Source organism: Vulpes vulpes, chromosome 10, assembly GCF_048418805.1.
Source record: "Vulpes vulpes isolate BD-2025 chromosome 10, VulVul3, whole genome shotgun sequence".
NCBI lineage: Eukaryota > Metazoa > Chordata > Mammalia > Carnivora > Canidae > Vulpes > Vulpes vulpes.
Window position 1 is genome coordinate 51219745 of NC_132789.1, and position 20391 is coordinate 51240135.

Genomic DNA, 20391 nt, shown 5'->3' on the forward strand with positions numbered 1-20391 from the left:
GCCTATGTCTTTGCCTCTCTCTATGTCTCTCATAAAAAAAATAAGTAAAATCCTAAAAAAAAAAAAAAAAAAAAAAAGAATTTGAAATGCTGCTGGGGCATTTAAGTTGGCAATGTGTGATAGAGCTTGGTTCAGTAAATCTTGCCTTGCTTTGACATAAGTATTCATGTAACTTTTTGGTCACATGGAAGAAATGAGAGAATTGAAATATTACAAATCAGAAATTATTTAATTTTGTCAGTTGAAGGTATACATATGTATATATGTACCAGTATGAGATCAAACATTTAGAAATATGGACAAATTTCAAAGTTTTAAAATAATTGTATAATATTGATTTCTCAGACTCTGCAGCACCATGTATGTAGCAAAGATTCCTTGGATTGTGGTAAGCTGCTTTCCCTAAGAGTTCACATCACTTCCAGGGAAAGTTTGGACATTGTGGATTTGGATTTGCACTGGGCAGCAGTAACTCTGGCAAATACCTTTAGGTGCACACCTGTGAAGCCCATCCCCATTATTCCAACAGCTCTGGCAAGAAATTTGAGCAGTAATTTGAATATTTCTCAAGTTCAAGGTACCTATAAATATGGGTAAGTAAGAGATAAAGTAATTTTAAATATTGGTTATATCAGTATATTTTCATGGTACCCACATCATATGAAATGTTTGTGCATTCAGTTGACAAGTCAGAGATCTATGGTGGCTAGATAAATAACCAAGGAAGGGAAAAAAATGAAGTTGTTAAATTTTGCTTAATATAGTTCAGAGTTGTGCCTATTACTCCAAGAAAAATTAATATTAAAATTTATATTAGTAATTGGTTGTATTTTGCGATTTGAAAGTAGAAGAAATTAACCTGTTACTTTGTTCTTTGTTTTTTTGCCTAGGTTTGGGTTGTCGTCTTTTTGTCTTGCTTTTTTTTTTTTTTAAACTATAATCTGACTATAAGCCTAACGGGCTGAAAAATTTGTTACTTGCAGTTTTAATTGTGAATAATGAGCATTGCAGACAGAGAAAGGAGATAACTAAATAAAAATTTGTAGAATCTTGCTTACCAAATTATCAACCACTTGAGGGTGGAGTTTCCCCACATAGTTGGAACAGCATCCTCTCCAGCTTTCTATCACCACTCTTAGTTTCTTAGGAAATATAAGCCAAATTGCATGCTTTCTGACCCTCAGCAGGACTACTTCCCTGAATCCTCATCCACTTTCTTTATCTATTGTCTACGAACCTAGGTTAGACAATGTAAGCACCCTCTGCTTTAAAGTCTAAGCAATTCACTTCTGGCTTCCTTTCCCTGACTCCACCCTAGTTCCTGTTAGGTCTCTGGAGCTGAAAATGTTTGCCAAGATACACTCAGCTCCGGGTCCAATTCTCTAAAAATGCCTCTTCAAAGAGGAAAAGAAAAAGAGGGTTTACTTTTTACAGGGTCCCGGGAATGGCAAGAAAAGTCCTATTTTTGAGTCCCATGTGCCGACCAGAGCACCCTTCTGGTTGGAGTGGTACAAAGGTCAAAGGGTATGTTCCATTATTGTGATATAGCCAAAGGTGATAGAAATCGAGTGTTTGAATTAACTGAAACATTTAATTCTCTTGGGGGTAATAAAGTGCTTCTCAGTTGGGACATGGGAATTTTTGTTAAAATTAACCAAAAAATTAATTTGTTTTTCTTACACCTATGCCCATCCACTAGTGAAGCGTGAATTTGTCTTTCTTTGACCCCTTGGTATGGTGGTAACCCAGGATGTTCAGAATTCTATCTAATCGCCTATTTTCTTTGCCCCTTCTTACCTAGAATTATTTAATTTGTGACATTTGTCCTTTTCCTTGACTACATTCATTTATTTAGTATTTTTTTTAAGATTTAGTATTTTTTTTTTAAGATTTTTTACTTTTTATCTGAGGTAGAGAGTGAGCAAGAGACAGCACAAGTTGGGGGAGAGGCAGAGAGAGGGAGAAGGAGGTTCCCTGCGGAGCAGAGAGCCCGGTATGGGGCTCCATCCCAGGGCCCCAGGATCATGACCTGAGCTAAAGGTAGACGCTTAACCAAATGAGCCACCCAGGTGCAGTAAAAAATATCAGGATATTTTTTACCTGATATTTTTTAGGATCTGTTATGGAATAGGTATTGTGTTAGACACTGGAATTAAGTAGCTTAGAAACCTATTTATTGTCCATTAAGTATATTAATATGTAAACATGCAGATAAACATAATGGGGGTTCATATTCAGTGCAGGGAAAGCAGGAAGGTGTGTCCCAATTGCCTGGGAAAATCATAGAAAGTTCTTTTAAAGAATGAGATTTTATTAGATGGTCAAGGCAAAAGAGCTTTCAAAGCAGGCGTAAAAAAATAACTCTTTTTTTTTTTTTAAATAATCTCCACACCCAATGTGGGACTTGAATTCATAACCCTGAGATCAGGAGTGGCATGCTTTTCTGACTGAGCCAACCAGATGCCCCAAGTGTCATTATTTCCCTAAGATATTATTTTAAGTAATCTCTACACCCAGCGTGGTCTTGAACCCACAACCGTGAGCTCAAGAGTCGCATGCTCTATTAGTTGAGCCAGCCAGGCAACCCTAAGGGTCATTGATCCATAAATCTCCCTGCCAACTCAGGCTTACTCATCTTGTCACATGGCCTGATAAATTCATTATTTTTGTGTTTTAGGGATATTATAGCAATAAAATATATCCTCAGTGGTACTATCAAGACTTTATGTTACTAATAGTATCCTTTTTATTTTTGTGTTTTAAAGCCATAATGATGAAATTAACTTTTTGTTTTTTTTTTTTCCCAAAGAGAGAGAGTGAAAGTACTGGGACTGGGGGATGGTATTGTGAAGGGCAGAGGGAGAGGGAGAGAAAGAATCTTAAGCATGCCCCATGCCTAGTGCTGATAAGGAGCTCAACCTCACAACCCTGAGATTATAACTTGGGCTGACATCAAGAGTCTGACACTTAACTGACTGAGCCACTCACACACCCCAACTCTGTCTGAGCCACTCACACACCCCAACTCTTGATGATCCTATGGTCATTCATATTCTTAAAATTTACTATCAGTAATGGGGGTACCCGGCTGGCTTAGTCAATGGTGCATATGACTCTTTACCTCAGGGTCTTGAGTCAAGCCCCATACTAGGTATAGAGATTACTTTAAAAAATAAAATAAACTTAAAAAAAAAAAGCCACTGTCAATAATAAATATAATAACAAAGTTTAAATGTGGTATAATTTCCTTTTAGGAAAAAGTGAATTTTGGGGTCATAATGGTTACAACATTCTTTGATAGTGGTTGGAGAAATATAGTGCATGGAAAGTTGAATATACCTCACATAATTCAGTTTTGTTAGTGAAAAGTCACATCTGTTGCAGTCTTGTCAGATCATCTGGATGCTTGAACACTTTTAGTAACAGGAAATTCACTTCTCCCTGGAAATCTATTTGAATCTGAAATAGCCTTGATTTTAATATTCCTGATTAAAATAAGTGGGTACTTTTAGAGCAAACCTTTTAATAAAGTGGTGTGATCTTCAATGGCCATTTTAAGATATTAAATCTCTTCAATTCCTTCCTCTTACTGGATTCGTTTTTTACATATTGAAGTTTTCTTTGTGTGCGTGTGTATGAGAGAAAACATTTATTTGAATCATCTTCTCTGCTTAAAATAAGCTTCTTCAAGCACTCAGATTATCTCTTTTAGGTAAAAAGGACATACTCTTAATTGTTTTTTACACGAATATCTTCTGTTTAGATATCTTACTATGGACGAAACACGCAAATTGTTACTTTTGCTGGAATCGGATCCCAAGGTTTGTTCTCTACCGTTAGTGGGGATGTAAGTATTGTATTATGTATGAAAACCTTTCCAGCCACATATGTATTCAAATGTATGTAATAAGCATAAATAAAACATATAACGTTGAGTTCGTTTTGCTGAAATTGAAACCTTAGAGCCCTGTTTCTTCAACCTCCATCACTACCCCCTGTCTTTAAGGGACCTTGAAGAAGCCAGGGCTCAGAATAACACTTTAAAATATACGGACAAGCAGTTTTATGGAAATTTCCTTTAGTGTTAATGCCTTTCTCATTAGAGTTCGTGGTTAAGGACATTTAGATAGATTATTCAGTCAGAAATTTTATGTTGAGTATTTATTGTGTGTTTACCCTATGCATAGTACTATATTTGGTACTGTGTTGGGATTAAAAATTTTCCAAGGAGTTTATAATAAAGGTGAAGCAATAAAATATGCATATATTCACAAATAAAAAAATAATCAGGAAGTATGTGATTTATTATGAAATGAGCAATATATAGACAGTGAGTGTTACTAGTCTTCATTACAGAGATGATAGGGACATTTCCTTAAAGAAGGCAAACTTGAGGGGGACCTTGAAGAGTTTGGATAATAGAATGGAGGGGTTTGGTGCTATATGCAAAGTTAAATAATGAGAATGCACAAATATTCTGCACACCACAAAATCTTACAGTCTGTTTCCTATGGTCTTGGTATTAGCTATGGATTATACCAAGTGAATGCCTATTAAGAGCCTTGGGAGATTTGGGCTACATATATATGTTACGACATCTAATCCTCTCAATAACTCTATAGTTTTAGGCTCCTAACTTCATTCTCCCCTAACTTAGCACATTCTTAGTCCAGGCTAGATGATTCTAATTGATTCCTTTTTTCATCTCTGTTGTTAACTGTTTTGTGTCCCACCATTTTCTTGTCCTCTCAGGTGGAAGAGGGCAGAGAGAAAGCTCTGTCTGTACCTATATATCTATATTCCTTTTAATTATTAGCATGGTCTGGTGTTCATAGATTTCTTATTTATGAGCTGCTTAATGTATTGCTGGTAAATATCAAGAATCTCTCCCGTATTACTTTAAGAATGTAAAGCACATTAAGTATTAATTTGTAAGTGACTATAGCTTTTAATTTGTATTTTTTTTCTTTTAGTTGGCTGTCTGGAATTATACATATATATAGTCCTCAGGTATGGGCTTGCTGCTTACGATACATGTTCAGTCCTTCTATTCAAGAAAGGCAAGTGATATTTTGTATTTTAATCTTCTCCCCTGTTCATGTTTTCCTGAACATGTCTGGTTTAAAATTCATACGGTGTGGGGCAGCCCAGGTGGCTCAGTGGTTTAGCGCCGCCTTCAGCCCAGGGCGTGATCCTGGAGACCCGGGATCGAATCCCATGTCGGGCTCCCTGCATGGAGCCTGCTTCTCCCTCTCTCTCTGCCTATGTTTGTGCCCCTCTCTCTCTGTGTTTCTCATGAATAAATAAAATCTTTTAAAGATAAATAAATAAAATTCATACAGTGCTTTAACCATTTATAATACTTATATAGACCGGAAGATTAGTGCACTAAGAAAAACAAATCTTACATTAAGATTTGTAAGATCTTTTATTGATGGAATAAAACTTGGAATGAAACTTGGAATAAAAATTGTCTGGAATAAAACCAGACAAAGGGGAGGTTGTAGTATACTTGGAAATGTGAAGGAATTCATTTGCCTAACCACAGTACTGTAACACAGAAGATACACTTTTTTCATGTGGTGAAAAAACCCTAGGGATCATCTACTGTAGCATATGATTTTATAAAGAGATTAATATTCAGTGAACTGATTAAAAATGAATTTGAGTTTGTTGCCTTATGCGTGTTTTATTAAGTTACACAGTGCTAATACTAGTACTGTAATATTTGAAATGAGATTTAATTTTCTTTCTGGAACTGAAGCACAAGCATTGGAACAAACAAGGGAACTTTCTTTTTTTTTAAGATTTTATTTATTTATTCATGAGAGGCACAGAGAGAGAGAGGCAGAGACGCAGGCAGAGGGAGAAGCAGGCTCCATGCAGGGAGCCCGACGTGGGACTCGACCCTGGGTCTCCAGGATCATGCCCTGGGCTGAAGGCGGTGCTAAACCACTGAGCCACCGTGCTGCCCACAAGGGAACTTTCTTACCTCAACTCCTCATTTAATTGTTATTTTGTATGTGATACCACCACCATTTGTCTCTTAGCTCAAACAGTACTCACAGACACAGTACAAAGCCAAGGCTACTTGATGCTAAGTGTAGTTCCTGAGGAAGGAGACTGACAGGGCTACTCTTGCTTTTGGTGCACACTACCTCTATAATGGCTCATGCAAAACAAATGCTGAACATTATTTTTGATTTTGTTTTTTTTTGTAGAAGCAAAAATCCTCTTCCCATTTCTCTCAGTTACTGAAAACAGGTTCTAACAGAGGTCTTCTGTAAAAGTGAAGTGGCCTGATGTGAACTTTTAAAAAGAAAGGATATCTTTTAATTAATTTTAGTATGTATTTTAGGGATTCTTGATGACTTTACAAATAATTGGTGAGACATGCAATGAATAATAAAATGAATGTTTTTATCTGTGTTTATAATAGTGAAATATTATAAATAATTAAAATACGTACTTTTAGAAGTCTAGGTGAATAATGTCATCTATAAATGATAATATTATGTAGTCACTTAAAATGAGTAAAGAAGTATAAGGCAGGGATCCCTGGGTGGCTCAGCGGTTTGGCGCCTGCCTTTGGCCCAGGGCGCGATCCTGGAGACCCGGGATCGAATCCCACATCGGGCTCCCAGTGCATGGAGCCTGCTTCTCCCTCTGCCTGTGTCTCTGCCTCTCTCTCTCTCTCTCTCTCTCTCTGTGACTATCATAAATAAATAAAAATTAAAAAAAAAAAGTAGTATAAGGCATGGGCAGCCCAGGTGGCTCAGTGGTTTAATACTGCCTTCAGCCCAGGGTGTGATCCTGGAAACCGGGGATCAAGTCCCACGTCGGACTCCCTGCATGGAGCCGGCTTCTCCCTCTGCCTGTGTCTCTGCCTCTCTCTCTGTCTCTCTCTCTCTCTCTGTGTATCTCTCATGAATAAATAAATAAAACCTTAAAAAAAAAAAGTCTAAGACATGATATAAAATAGTGACATGGGAAGAAATCCAAAATAGTCAAATAAAAAATAGCAATCACTTATACAGGTGACCTTGAAACAATGTAGGTGAGGTGCTCAGTAAATCTGCATATGGGGTGCCAGCTGGCTCAGTCAGTAGAGCATGTGACTCGTGATCTCTGAGTCATAAGTTCAAGCCCCATGTTGGGCATAGAATTTACTTAAAAAAAACACAAAAACAACTGGATATTACTTAATTCCCTAAAAACTTATACTAATAGCCTACTGTTGACCAAAAGCTTTATAGATAATCTAGTTAACACATATTTTATATGTTATATGTATTATATACTTTAAATATTCTCACAGTATTATAAGTATTCTACAATAAAACAAGATGGAGAAAAAAATATTAAGAAAATTATACAGAAGACTAAATACATTTATACTACTGTGCTGTATTTAACAAAAATTCATGTGTAAGTGGACTTACACAGGTCAAACCCATGTTGCTCAAGAGTCAACTATAGTATGTATGGTATGGCCTCATTTTTGTTAGATTGTGAAAAATGTTTTTGTATGCTGAGGAGAAAATTACAGAGATATGTACGCTAAAACAGAGAGTGAGGTGATTTTCATTTTGTTTCATATATCTATTTGGCTTGAAGTTTTTACAAGGAATATGTATTTCATAATAAAATATATTTTAAAAATTAAAAATCAGTAACACTAAAAAGTAAGCACAAATTTGCTTCTCAGTTTTTTCTTTAAGACTTTATTCATTTGAGACAGACCAAACACATGGCCGGGGTGGGGGTGGGGGATGTACATGTCATGCAGAGGGAGAGGGACAAGCAGACCCCTTGCCAGGCACAGAGTGCGATATGGGCCTAATCCCAGGACCTGGAGATCACAACCTGAGCCAAAGTCAGACATTGAACTGACTGAGCCACCCAGGCGTCCTACTCCCCAGTTTTCTTCCCAAAGTTAGACTGCTTAGGTAGTTTATTAACTAGATTGAGAGATTTGTGTAGAGTTGTTAGAATATATTCTTATTATCAGAAATTTTTAATTAAATGGCATTTTTTTGTCCAGGGTTTTTTCAGAATCTGGAAATTTCATTATAGTTCTCTATTCTGTGACACATAAGGATCCTGAATTTTATGAATGCCTCCCCTGTGATGGCAGGTCGTCTGACCTTCAGTTCCAGCTACTAACCAGCAAGGAAACATTACATCTTTTCAAAGTAAGTGATTTGATTACCTGGCACATTAATGATTGTTTAGGGTCATATGTCGGCAGTTTAAACAATGGTCTTTACCCTTTAACATAGTTACTCAAACTATTAGATTTGTTTATAATTTATTATTATTATTATTATTATTATTATTATTTTAATATTTTATTTATTTATTCATGAGAGACACAGAGAGAGGCAGAGACACAGGCAGGGAGAAGCAGGCTCCCGCGGGTAGCCCGATGCAGGACTCGATCCCGGAAACCTGGGATCATGCCCTGAGCCAAAGGCACACACTCAACCACTGAGCCACCCAGGTGTCCCATATTTATAATTATTATTGAATATTAACTTTATTCATTTGTGGTTAATATTTTATAAATTTCAGATCATGTCTGCAGAACCAAATTATAATACAGGATCAGAGCTTTTCAGAATAATTTACCCATGTTGTTCTAAAGCCTTTGAAGAGTATCAAGAATTTGTATATTGGTATCATTTTATGATATTGAAAGTTAATTTGTAATCTTAGTATTTTGTTTACCCTGTTATTTTTTAAATATGTAGGTATAACAAATGGTTTCTCAGATGAAAGTCAGTGTTTATGTCTGATCCTAGGAATCAGAATAGATTGTTGCTGTATCTCATAAAACACGTAAAAGTACATAAGTGATGGTCACAGAAAAAGTAGATCTTTGAAACCCTAAGTGTCATTATGTAAAAACATTCAGACTGCTTTTCAGTAAAATGATTGATTGTCCTATGTCTCAGACTAATAATAAAAAAATTCTCAGGGTACCTTGCTGGCTCATTAAGAAAAGCATATGACTCTTGATCTTGGAGTCATGAGCTCAAGCCACATGTTGGCTGTAGAGCTTACTTAAAGAAATAAAACTTTTAAAAAAAATTGTGTATTTTATACAAAAATATTGAATACTTCTAAATAATCATTTGTTTTCACTCAGCTCCTATTTTGTGTCTTCTTGATTTACGTTTATAGGCAATATCAGTTTTTGAATCAAGTTTTTGTATTTAATTAATTATAAATATAATTCTCTTAATTGAAGTCTAATATATTTCCATTTTAGAAACATATATTATTCTTTAGATCACATTCTCAGTTCACAGTTCATTTCTTCACTGAATCCCTGGTTATCGAGTGAGTTACATAATAGAGATAATGAAGTTTTCACTTTCATTTGTATGGCAGGGGAATGGACAGTTAAAAAAGGTTTCAAAAAAGTAGAACTAACATATTTTTAAGCAGTTCCACTTCTGGATTTTTATCCAAAGGAAACAAAAACACAGACTTGAAAAGACCTTTGCACCCGCATGTTGACTGCAGCACTGTTAGCCAAGACATAGAGGCAACCTAAATATCCACTGATGGGTGACTGGATAAAGAAAGTGTGAGATAGATAGATAGATAGATTATATATACACACACACATATGATATTATATATCATATTTTATATATATATATACACATACATACATACATACATACATACATACAGTGGAATGTTATTCAGTCATAGAAAAGAAGAAATCCTGTCATTTGTGACAACATGGTTGGACCTTGAAGTGCTAAGTAAAAGAAGTCAAAGAAGGCCAAATACCATATGATCTTACTTATGGGTGAAATCTGAACTCATAGATACAGAAAACAGATTGGTAGAAGGTTGAGGATGGCCAGAATGGGTGAAGGGAGTCAAAAGGTCTGAACAGTTATAAGACATGAGGATGTAATGTGTAGCATGGTATGATTAATAACTTGTCTTTGAGAGTTGCTAAGGCAGTAGATCTTAAAAGTTCTCAACAGAAGGAGAAAGAATTGTAACTGTATGGTGATAGATGTTAACTAGACTTATTGTGATAAGCATTTTGCATTATATACAAATATTGAATCATTATGTTGCACACCTGAAACTAATGTAATGTGATAATGGCAGTTGTATCTCAATTTTAAAAATAATTTTTTTTAAAAGGGTACTGTAATAGAAATAAGTCTCCTCCTTCTAGTGTTTCAGAGTTAGCTACTTTTCAGCTAAATAGAATTCACTGGTGTTTTTGCTTAAGTCAGCTCTCAAAGTACAACCTACTTTATTTCAGAATGTTGAACCTTCTGACAAGAATTCAATCCATTTTGAACTGACTGCTGAAAGTCAAAATGCAGAAACAGAGTTTTTCAACAAGGTTTCTAAGAATATTTCAACTACAAGGTAAAAGATGGGGGTGCCTGGGTGGTAATTGGTTAAGTGTCTGCCTTTGGCTTAGGTCATGATCCTAGGGTTCTGTAATCAGGCCCCACTCAGCAGGGAGTCTGCTTCTCCCTCTCCCTCTGTGTGCTCTCTCTCTCTTTCAAATAAATAAGTAAAATATTTTTTTAAAAAGATAAAAGAGGGCAGCCTGGGTGGCTCAGCAGTTTAGCACCGCCTTCAGTCCAGGGCATGATCCTGGAGACCTGGGATCAAGTCCCATGTCGGGCTCCCTGCATGGAGCCTGCTTCTCCCTCTGCCTGTCTCTCTGCCTCTCTCTGTGTGTGTCTCTCATGAATAAATAAATAAAATCTTTATAAAGAAAGGAAGGAAGGAAAGAAGGAAGGAAGGAAGGAAGGAAGGAAGGAAGGAAGGAAGAATTTTTGTTATAATGTGTACTTTTAAAATTATATCCACTTGTTGTTGATGAGTAATTAAAGTAACTCCCCAATCTGATGAAACTGATTGTGTATCTTAGATATGATAAAATGTCCTTGCTTTAAATATTTTTTTTTAATTTTTTAATTTATTTATGATAGTCACAGAGAGAGAGAGAGGCAGAGTCACAGGCAGAAGGAGAAGCAGGCTCCATGCACCGGGAGCCTGACGTGGGATTCGATCCCGGGTCTCCAGGATCGCGCCCTGGGCCAACGGCAGGCGCCAAACCGCTGCGCCACCCAGGGATCCCAATGTCCTTGCTTTAAATGCATTACTTCATACTCAGATGTTGGATGATAATTTTAATGAAGTGACAACTTTAATATGGTTGTCATTTGAGTTGCTTTATTACATGGGGGGAAAGGTGTCAAGAAATCATCTTGCTTAGGAAGAAGCATCCTGTTTTTGTTAGTTTGCCTTCTGTTTGTTCTTCTCTTCCGTATAGTTTTAAACCTGGGTCTATCAGAGAAACTACTGTAAGATGTAATTTCTCTACCTAAAAAATGAAATACGCTTGGGGAATATTAATTAAATAATGGCTGTGGCGTTTTGGGTCTGATACACCTTTTCTGGTAAAAAAAAAACATGTTCCTTTGTACTAGGGTTCTCCAGAGAAACAAAAACAGCAGGATGGAGAGAGAGAGAGAGAGAGAGAGGGAAAGATTTGTTTTATGAAATTGGCTTGTGCAATTGTGGAGGCTGAGAAAAGTTTCAGTTAGAGTCCAAAAGTGGTCTGCTAGCTGAATTTCCTCTTCTTGCTTTGTATGTTCTATTAAGGCCTTCAATGACTAGATAAGGTCCATCCACATTGTGGAGGATAATTTGCTTTACTCGGTAGTCTGCTGATTTTAATGTTAATCTCATCTAAAAATACCTTCACAGAGAGACTCCTGAGTGGTTCAGTCAGTTAGGTGTCCCAACTCTTGATTTTGGCTCAGGTCATGGTCTCAGGGTTGTGAGATGAGCACTGTGTAGGGCTCCACACTGTTTATAGAGCCTGCCTAAGATTCTTTTTCCCTCCCTCTGTCCCTCCTCTTTCCCTGACGCCCTCAAAAAAAAAAACCTTCACAGAAATATCTAGAATAATGATTGACCAAATATCTGGTCATCATGGCCTAGCCAAGTTGACACATAAAATTAACCCTTCATGCTTTCTCATTCTTCTATATGGCAGGTGGTGTGCTAAAAGCTGGGAATATGGTGGTATTAAAAACACTTGCAGGGCACCTGGGTGGCTCAGTGGTTGAGAGTGTCTGCCTTTGGCTCAGGTCGTGATCCTGGGGTCCTGGGATTGAGTCCCGCATCAGGCTCCCCGTGGGGAGCCTGCTTTTCCCTCTGCCTGTGTCTCTGCCTCTCTTTCTGTGTTTCTCATGAATAAATAAAAATCTTTAAAAAAATAAAATAGGGGATCCCTGGGTGGCGCAGCCGTTTGGCGCCTGCCTTTGGCCCAGGGCGCGATCCTGGAGACCCGGGATCGAATCCCATGTCGGGCTCCCGGTGCATGGAGCCTGCTTCTCCCTCTGCCTATGTCTCTGCCTCTCTCTCTGTCTCTCTGTGACTATCATAAATAAATAAAAATTAAAAAAAAAAATAAATAAAAAATAAAAATAAAATAAAATAAAAACAGTGGCAGACAGTTTTCTTACCTCATGGAATTTATATTCCAGTGATGAGGTGTTGATTGTTCTCCATATGATTGGAGAGGTCCATTAATTTAAGTTAGTAATTTGCCAAATATTTGGTATCCTCATTTGAAAGTTATTTTGGAATCCTGGTTTGTTCTTTGATGCTATAGGTCTGAAAGTATTGTTTTCATAGTAAACTCTGCCCCCAAATTTGAGGATCAAACTCAGAACCCTGAGATCAAGAGTCATATCCTCTACTGAGCTAGTCAGGTGTCCTGACAATAAAACAACAATAAAACTATTGTTTTTTAACATTTAAAAAGTATTTTTCATTTACCTTTGCATTAGTACTTAAAATACACATTTCTATTTCAAGATGACATTTAAAAATTCGAATACAACAGCAGCATAAATATAACTCTCCAATTACAAAAAAAGCTAAACTGGGATCCACAGTTAAGTTATTCTCATGTTTACAAGTATGATTCTGAAATAAATACTACTTCTAAGCAGCTGTTATCGGCTTTTTGGGTTTGGTTTAAATACACATATTTTCAGTTGTGGGGAAGCTTATATTCTTTGCACTGTTCTGAAAGGATTAAGAGCCCTAAAAACTGAAGTACTCAGTCTGCAAAACAGGCAGAAAAAAGTTAAATAGCATTCCTATATAACATCAAAAGCATGTGATATTCTGCAGCAATTGGGAGTACTTCAGAATTGGCAAACTGTCCTCTTTACAACTAATTTTAACAGAAGAGTTTAAGAAGGAGCATATTTTATCACTACATTTAAAAGTGACATGTTTCTTTTGTGCTAATTTGACTCCCGTGAATGACCTAGCTAGTTAATTGGTCACAAGTAATTTGGTTACCAGGCAAATCAAACCTGCAAGAAAAAAAGCCAATATTTAAATTACCATATTACTGTCTGACCCATTCAAATGATTTATTTTCAACATAAACATAAAAACTCACTATGAGATGCCTAACTAAAAAGCAAGCACCACCAAAAAACCAAGACAGCTTCTCTTCTTCTAAGGTTTAGGCTTTGCTCAGAATTCCGTATACATGGAATAGCCCATACCAAGAGTCATTGCTCCCACAACAAAGCCTTGGGCTGCCACACGCATGTGGATTAGGTGAACAGACATTTTAGTATTTCCCCTGCTCTTTAATTTATATAATCCATATGCGACGATTGCTGCAAACCCCGCCATTCCAATGGGAACAAAGGGTGCCTCTCTAGCTTTTCAGATAAGTTTAGATCCCTGATCTTCATCATATGAAGAAAGAGAAACATCTGTGCCAGTTGACATTGTGACTGAAGAATCCTCCAAAGACAACGCTCTGCCCAAACTCCAACGGGCTTTTGGCTCTCACCCACGCCCGCAGTGCAGCCGGCGTCTCCTCCTAAAACTATTGTTATTTTGACTTACCCTAGTAGTTAATTTGTCCTTTTCGCAACTTTTTGACTATAACCTTAACCTGTCTTTGGACCCCTTTAATACTGCTTGTTTAATATATTTCATGGGAAACAGAAGGTATAGGTTCATTGTAGATTATTGCCATTATTGAGAAAATGGCTTGACTTTTTTCATAGCATTCATTCATCTGTCCATAACACTTGATTGTATAGATGGAACTTATGGTACAATTTTAAAATAAAACAAATGCCAACTATACCAACTATTTATACAGGTCACAACATTCAAATCCTAGTTCTGAACATTATTCTTCCATCTGTAAAGTGGGAATTATGACTGAATCAGAAGTAGTTTCTTGTTGCTGCTCTAACAAATTACCACAAACTTGTTGACTTAAAAATAATACAAATTTATTGCCTTTCAGTTTTGGAGGTCAGAAGTCTGAAATGGTCTTTGAGGCTAAAATCAAAGTGATGATAGGGCTGCATTCCTTCTGGAAGCTTTAGTAGAGAATCCATTTTATTCCCTTTTCTAGCTTTTAGAGGCCATGTGCATTCCTTTTCTGGTGGCCCCTCACTCTCTCTTCAAAGCTAGCTTCTGACTTCTGCTTCTGTCTTCACATCTCCTTCTCTGACTCTGACCCTTTGCCTCCATTTCATAAGGGCCCTTGTGATTACATTGAGCCTGCCTGGATAATCTAGGATAATCTCCACATCTCAAGATCTTTAACTTAATCACATCTGCAAACTCCCTTTTACAATAAACATAGCCACAGGTTCTGAGAAGATTAGAAAAATACCTGAGTTATACTGTCTCCATCTTTGGGCGTTTTAAGTTATCCTTGAAATACATTAGGTTACTGGAAAACTATATTCTTACAGCTTTTTCAGGAATACCGTTCGTGACTTTTTAAGTCTTTATTCAAGATTTCATTGAATATTTAAAAAGCCAGATTAAGGAGACACATAATTGCTTTAGCGTTATTTTTGAAAACTGCCAATTTTCAACTCTGATCAAACTTTAGTAACAGTCACTTTTAGATTTTAGTAAAATGTTTGTCTTACCTAAAGAACTGATCTTATAATTATACAACATAAAGTTTTTTCTTTTTGCTTTTGGTACTACAAAAGCTCAGAAATGAATTTTATTGCTCATTGTCAGAAATTTTATGTGGGTGTTGATATGTGTGTTATCATAAGTAGTTATGTAGCAAATATTAATTCTTGGGGCACCTGGGTGTGTCAGTCAGTTAAGCATCTGCCTTCAAGTCATGATCCCAGGGTGCTAGGGATCGAGCTCCGAGTCGGGTTCCCTGTGCAGCAGGGAGTCTGCTTCTCCCTCTTCCTCTGCTCCTCCCCCCTACTTGTGCTCCCTTCCTCTCTCTCTCAAGTAATAAATAAAATCTTTTAAAAAATATACTAATTCTTTACCACAAACTCAGGTTCAAAAAATGTAACTTTTTTTTCTTTTTAAAAGTAATTGAATTTAATTTCTAATTTGACTGTCCAATTGGTTATAGAAACCAAATTTCAGTCAATTCAAGGTCTCTTTATCCACTTTTCTGTGAAGTTATATGTAATTTGGAGGAATTAATGCTGTGCCAAGAGTAATGATGTGGGATGACATGATTATCATGCAGCTAAGTTGCCATCTGCTCTGTCTGGTATTTTCATTTACATCTGGTCTTTGGCAGTAGGTTTGTGCAGGCCTCCACTATGATTTCCTTACTCTAGTCAGGTCCTTGGATCTCTGTCATGTCCATGCTGTACTGAGGCACAGTAGGTATCATAATATTCTCCATGTTACTCTTGGGTGCTAGGGGAGAACTTTGTAGACCCTGCTGCTTACACGTACCATGCAGACATTCTGATTGTTTCATTGAAACACCTCAGCACTGAAGGACCTGAGTGTTTGCTTCTCAGCCCACCCGTTTTTAGGGCAAAGTTCTCCCCTGCTGTCCGACCTTCACATCTACCTGGGCATTTCTGTTGTGCTCCCTGCCAGGATATAGGACCCTTTCTGAGGGAGTCCATCATTGTCTTAACTCTTAATTTCCTTCTGGCTTTTCTCTTTCCTGAACTCATCCTGTTGAAACTTTATCTAGGATGCAAAAAAACCTGATGTGTATAGTCTTCCAGATTTTAATCTTAAACTCTAAATTTGCCTTTTGAAACTCAGTACCAGCACTCAAGGTTTGTTGTGTTCCGTTGGGGTAAGCCCCTGTGATGCAATGACTACAACTGACTCGGTAGGAGGTGGGACCTCAGTTAATGTCCCATCAGAGATGTAAGTGTACAGGAAAATGTAACAGTTTCTTATTGAGTTCCCTTTTTAACACAGTGTTTAATGCAATGAGTGTACAGCTTTATCACCAGTTTATAAATTTTTTTTGGCGAGCACTTTGTGGTATTTATAACTACATTCCTCAAAGTGGTTAATTAGAAAATAGCTTGGTAACTATTGGTATTTCGCAACTCTAAGGAAAACTGAGTTAAACTTCCCATGATCAGGCAAAGGGAGGTATTTTATTATGCATGAATCTGACTGGACCAGCTTTTCTAGGCCACTAACACTAGCCTGAAAAACAAAATAATCTATGGTTGTCAGATACTAAATTAAATGATCCAGATGCTACTGGGGATTATTAAAGGACTTTATTCAGGGTAGCCCCCATGGCGCAGCAGTTTAGCGCCGCCTGCAGCCTGGGGTGTGATCCTGGAGACCTGGGATTGAGTCCCGCGTCAGGCTCCCTGCATGGAGCCTGCTTCTCCCTCTGCCTGTGTCTCTGCCTCTCTCTCTCTCTCTCTCTCTCTCTCTCTGTGTCTCTGTGAATAAATAAAATCTTTAAAAAAAAAAAAAAGGACTTTATTCAGTTTCAAAAAAAAGAACAAATAAACAAATAGAGCAGCCCGGGTGGCTCAGCGGTTTGGCGCCACCTTCAGCCTGGGGCTTGATTCTGGAGACCACCCGGGATCGAGTCCCATGTCGGGCTCCCTGCATGGAGCCTGCTTCTCCCTCTGCCTGTCTCTCTCTCTCCTTTCTGTGTATTCTCATGAATAAATAAATAAAATCTTAAAAAAAAATAAACAGATTACTGAAGACTTTTCTTTACTCCCCTCTGTTCTTTAGGTCTTCCCAAAAGTTATCTCCAGGAAAAATGCCAATAAATGATCATGACTCTGGTGTTGAAGATGAAGATTTTTCTCCAAGACCAATTCCTAGTCCTCATCCTGTGAGTCAGAAGGTATTATTGATCTTGTGAAGAACCCACCTATGTGTTCATAAACCTAAAACCTGGGACACCTGGGTGGCTCAGTGGTTGAGCGTCTGCATTTGACTCAGGTTGTGATCCCTGGGACCTAAAGTGTACTCCCACATCGGGCTTCCTGCAGAGCCTGCTTCTTCTCCCTCTACCTATGTCTCTGCCTCTCTCTGTGTCTTTCATGAATAAATGAATAAATTAAATCTTAAAAAAAAAAAAAACTTAAAATCTTTTCATGTTATTCAATAATATTACCTGAAGCTTATTTAAGTTTTATTCGAAGATCTGTCTAGCTATACATCTGTGTGGCTATTATCTGTATATACAGATATAGTTATTTCTCACAGGTACATGTAATTATTATGTTATATATGTAATAATATATATATATGTCTGTACATATTCTAGTAAGTACATGTAATTATACTTCCAGAGAAAACTGAGGCACAGATTGGTTAAGTTGCCTACCCAGTATTAAACAACTAGTAAGTAGTAAAGCTGGGATTCAGGAGATTTGGAATTCAGTAAAAATAGTAGTTCAGAAAATTTGGTTTCAGAACATGGTGCTATTAACCCATATAGACTCAACATTCTATACTATCACTAGAACTTCACATTGATTCTTATCACCAAATCTGAGAAAACAAACTTGATTTTGGAGATTGCAGTAATCTTTGTCATAATTTTTTGACTGCAGGCAACCAGTAGTTTATTGTGGAACTGTTGTGCCTTAATTGGACCAATTACTTATTAGAATAAAAAGGAATGGGAAAGATTTTTAAAAATGAATAACAAATTGTAACCAAATTCACCATAGTGAATATTTAGTTTACTTTTTTCTGTTCTCTTCCAACTCCTAGTCACTATCAGTAAAAAGAATAACAGTGAATACTTTCACTTAGTATAAGAATTATTAAAATACTTATCAGGTCTTTTGTTACTTAAAATGCAGCAACATTATTTGTTACAAGATCTGTTGGAGCATTCTGCCAGTGATAAGTTTTTTGCAGAGAGAGGGTTAAAAAAGTCTATTTTATTTTATTTATTTATTTATTTTTAAAAAGTCTATTTTAAAACAGTTTCCCATATTGTGCTATGTTATATAAGCAACATTAATCAGTGTTCCGATAAAAGGAGTTCCATTGTTAAGTAAGTTTGTAAGGGCAAGGACCTTGTTTATTTTACTCACAACTGTATTCCTACTGCTAGCACGTAAAAGGTGCCCAGAAAATATATGTCAACTGTCTAAAGAATAAACACTTTTTAATAAGTAATTGGATATAATTTGGAAAATATTAGTTTGAAGAAAGTGCAACATCCTAAAAAATACTTTTCCTTTCATTTCTTTCCCATTTATAGGTTCCTAAGATCCAACCATCAGTTCCTGAACTTTCGCTTGTGTTGGATGGCAATTTCATAGAATCTAATCCTCTGCCTAAGCCATTGGAAATGATGAATAGTGAAAATCCTTTGTTGATTAACCACTCTGAACACTTGGAGCCATTGCAACCCCAGCTTTACGATGACAAATGCAGCCTAGAAGCCAAAGCTGGAGAGCTTTCCTTGAGAGGGCAACCAAATCAATTAACCCAGAGCACTGTTCCTTTGAAACATGGCAGAGTAAGGCAGCCATCTACCTGTAAGAACGGGAACTCCCACATCAGGAACAGTGTTAAGCCATCTTCCATTAATAGGCCGTCTCTTGATACAGATGTACACAAAGAAGAATATCCTGTAAGATCCTCCGCGTTGAATTCCAAGCAGTCTTCTCTTGCCTCATGGTCTCAACCACACAATTTTGTTTTTTCATCCCATAATTCAGGAAGACCAATGGAACTTCAGATACCTACTCCATCACCACCGTCTTACTGTCCTGCAAATGTTTGTGGTTGTCAGCATCATGGCTACGTGCAGTATAGTCCAATAAATTCTTGGCAAGGAATGAATACAGGAGGGTCTGTCCAAGACCTCCAGTCTGAAGCCCTTCACAAGCATTCATTATTTCACCCAGGTGGATGTCCAGCACTGTACCCTAATGCATTCTGTTCTTCAAGTAGTCCTATAGCCTTGAGACCTCAGGGAAACACGAGTACTTGTTCTCCCCACAGCATTGTAGAACCATCACCTGTGGCAAGACTACCTTCACATGTGCACTCCTGTAACCCATCACCTTGTGCAGTATGCATGCACACACCCAAGACTGGGTCAGATAATGGAATGATGGGACTGTCTCCAGATGCTTATAGGTTCCTCACAGAACAAGACAGACAGCTGAGACTGCTTCAGGCACAGGTTTGTGAGCTTTTTTAGTTCTTTTTTTTTTTAAGATTTATTTATTTATGATAGAGAGAGAGAGAGGCAGAGACACAGGAGGAGGGAGAAGCAGGCTCCATGCCGGGAGCCCGATGTGGGACTCGATTCCGGGGCTCCAGGATCACGCCCTGGGCCAAAGGCAGGCGCTAAAACACTGAGCCACCCAGGGATCCCCACTTTTTTAGTTCTTTTAAATTCTTGGTTTTAATATGGTTTCTTAAAAATAACTGGCAATTCTTCAGTAATTACATTTTATGGAGTAAAATTGTAGAATATCAAAACTGGAAGGAACCTTGGAAACTGAATTCTAGTTCCTGTTGTTTCACAGATAAGTAAAAAGACGATTAGACAGAGAAAATAATTTACCCAATGACACATTGCTAGTTAGGAGTAGAGCTGGGACTGGAAAGCAAACCTTCTCTTCTCTGCCTTGTACATATCCTAATCTACAACATAACTACCTTTGTCTTTGATTTGTCAGCCTCAAATGAAAAGTCTGTGTAGTGTACTAAACCTTGATCTACAACCAAAGGTAGCAGAGTAGGATTTAAACTTATGTCCTCATGACACAAAAATCCACATAAACCACTCTATATATGCTACTTTGTATTAATGCAGGTTATATTTCTACTGATCTTAATAATTTATTGATAATTTATATTTTTGTATATTAATAAAATTAGTTTGATGAAATTAATGAGACAAATTGAACACAATAGTATAATTTATAGGGAAATAGAAAATCATAGTATAGTGTTTAAAAAGGGAGGCTCTTCCAGTCCTAAGTGTATATACAAGAAAAAGAAAAAAATATGCTCACATAAAAACCTATACATAGGGCAGCCCCCGGTGGCTCAGTGGTTTAGTGCCGCCTTCAGTCCAGG

The 20391-nt window shown here is 37.2% G+C and overlaps 1 protein-coding gene and 1 pseudogene across 11 annotated transcripts in view; one reads left to right on the plus strand and one right to left on the minus strand.

Moving 5' to 3' along the window:
• STIL (STIL centriolar assembly protein) overlaps positions 1 to 20391 on the plus strand; it is a 64467-nt gene that overhangs the window by 11036 nt on the left and 33040 nt on the right. For 4 of the 11 annotated variants that reach the window (XM_072724062.1, XM_025991880.2, XM_072724065.1 and 1 more), the window contains 7 exons: positions 346 to 593; positions 3764 to 3847; positions 4974 to 5060; positions 8045 to 8195; positions 10301 to 10410; positions 17062 to 17176; positions 18554 to 19486. In XM_072724062.1, the coding sequence (XP_072580163.1) occupies positions 346 to 593; positions 3764 to 3847; positions 4974 to 5060; positions 8045 to 8195; positions 10301 to 10410; positions 17062 to 17176; positions 18554 to 19486 (1728 nt within the window). The remainder of the gene's footprint in view (positions 1 to 345; positions 594 to 3763; positions 3848 to 4973; positions 5061 to 8044; positions 8196 to 10300; positions 10411 to 17061; positions 17177 to 18553; positions 19487 to 20391) is intronic. The other 7 variants (XM_072724067.1, XM_072724068.1, XM_072724070.1 and 4 more) reach the window with 4 other exon arrangements.
• Positions 12817 to 13891, minus strand: LOC112914745 (HIG1 domain family member 1A, mitochondrial pseudogene; annotated as a pseudogene).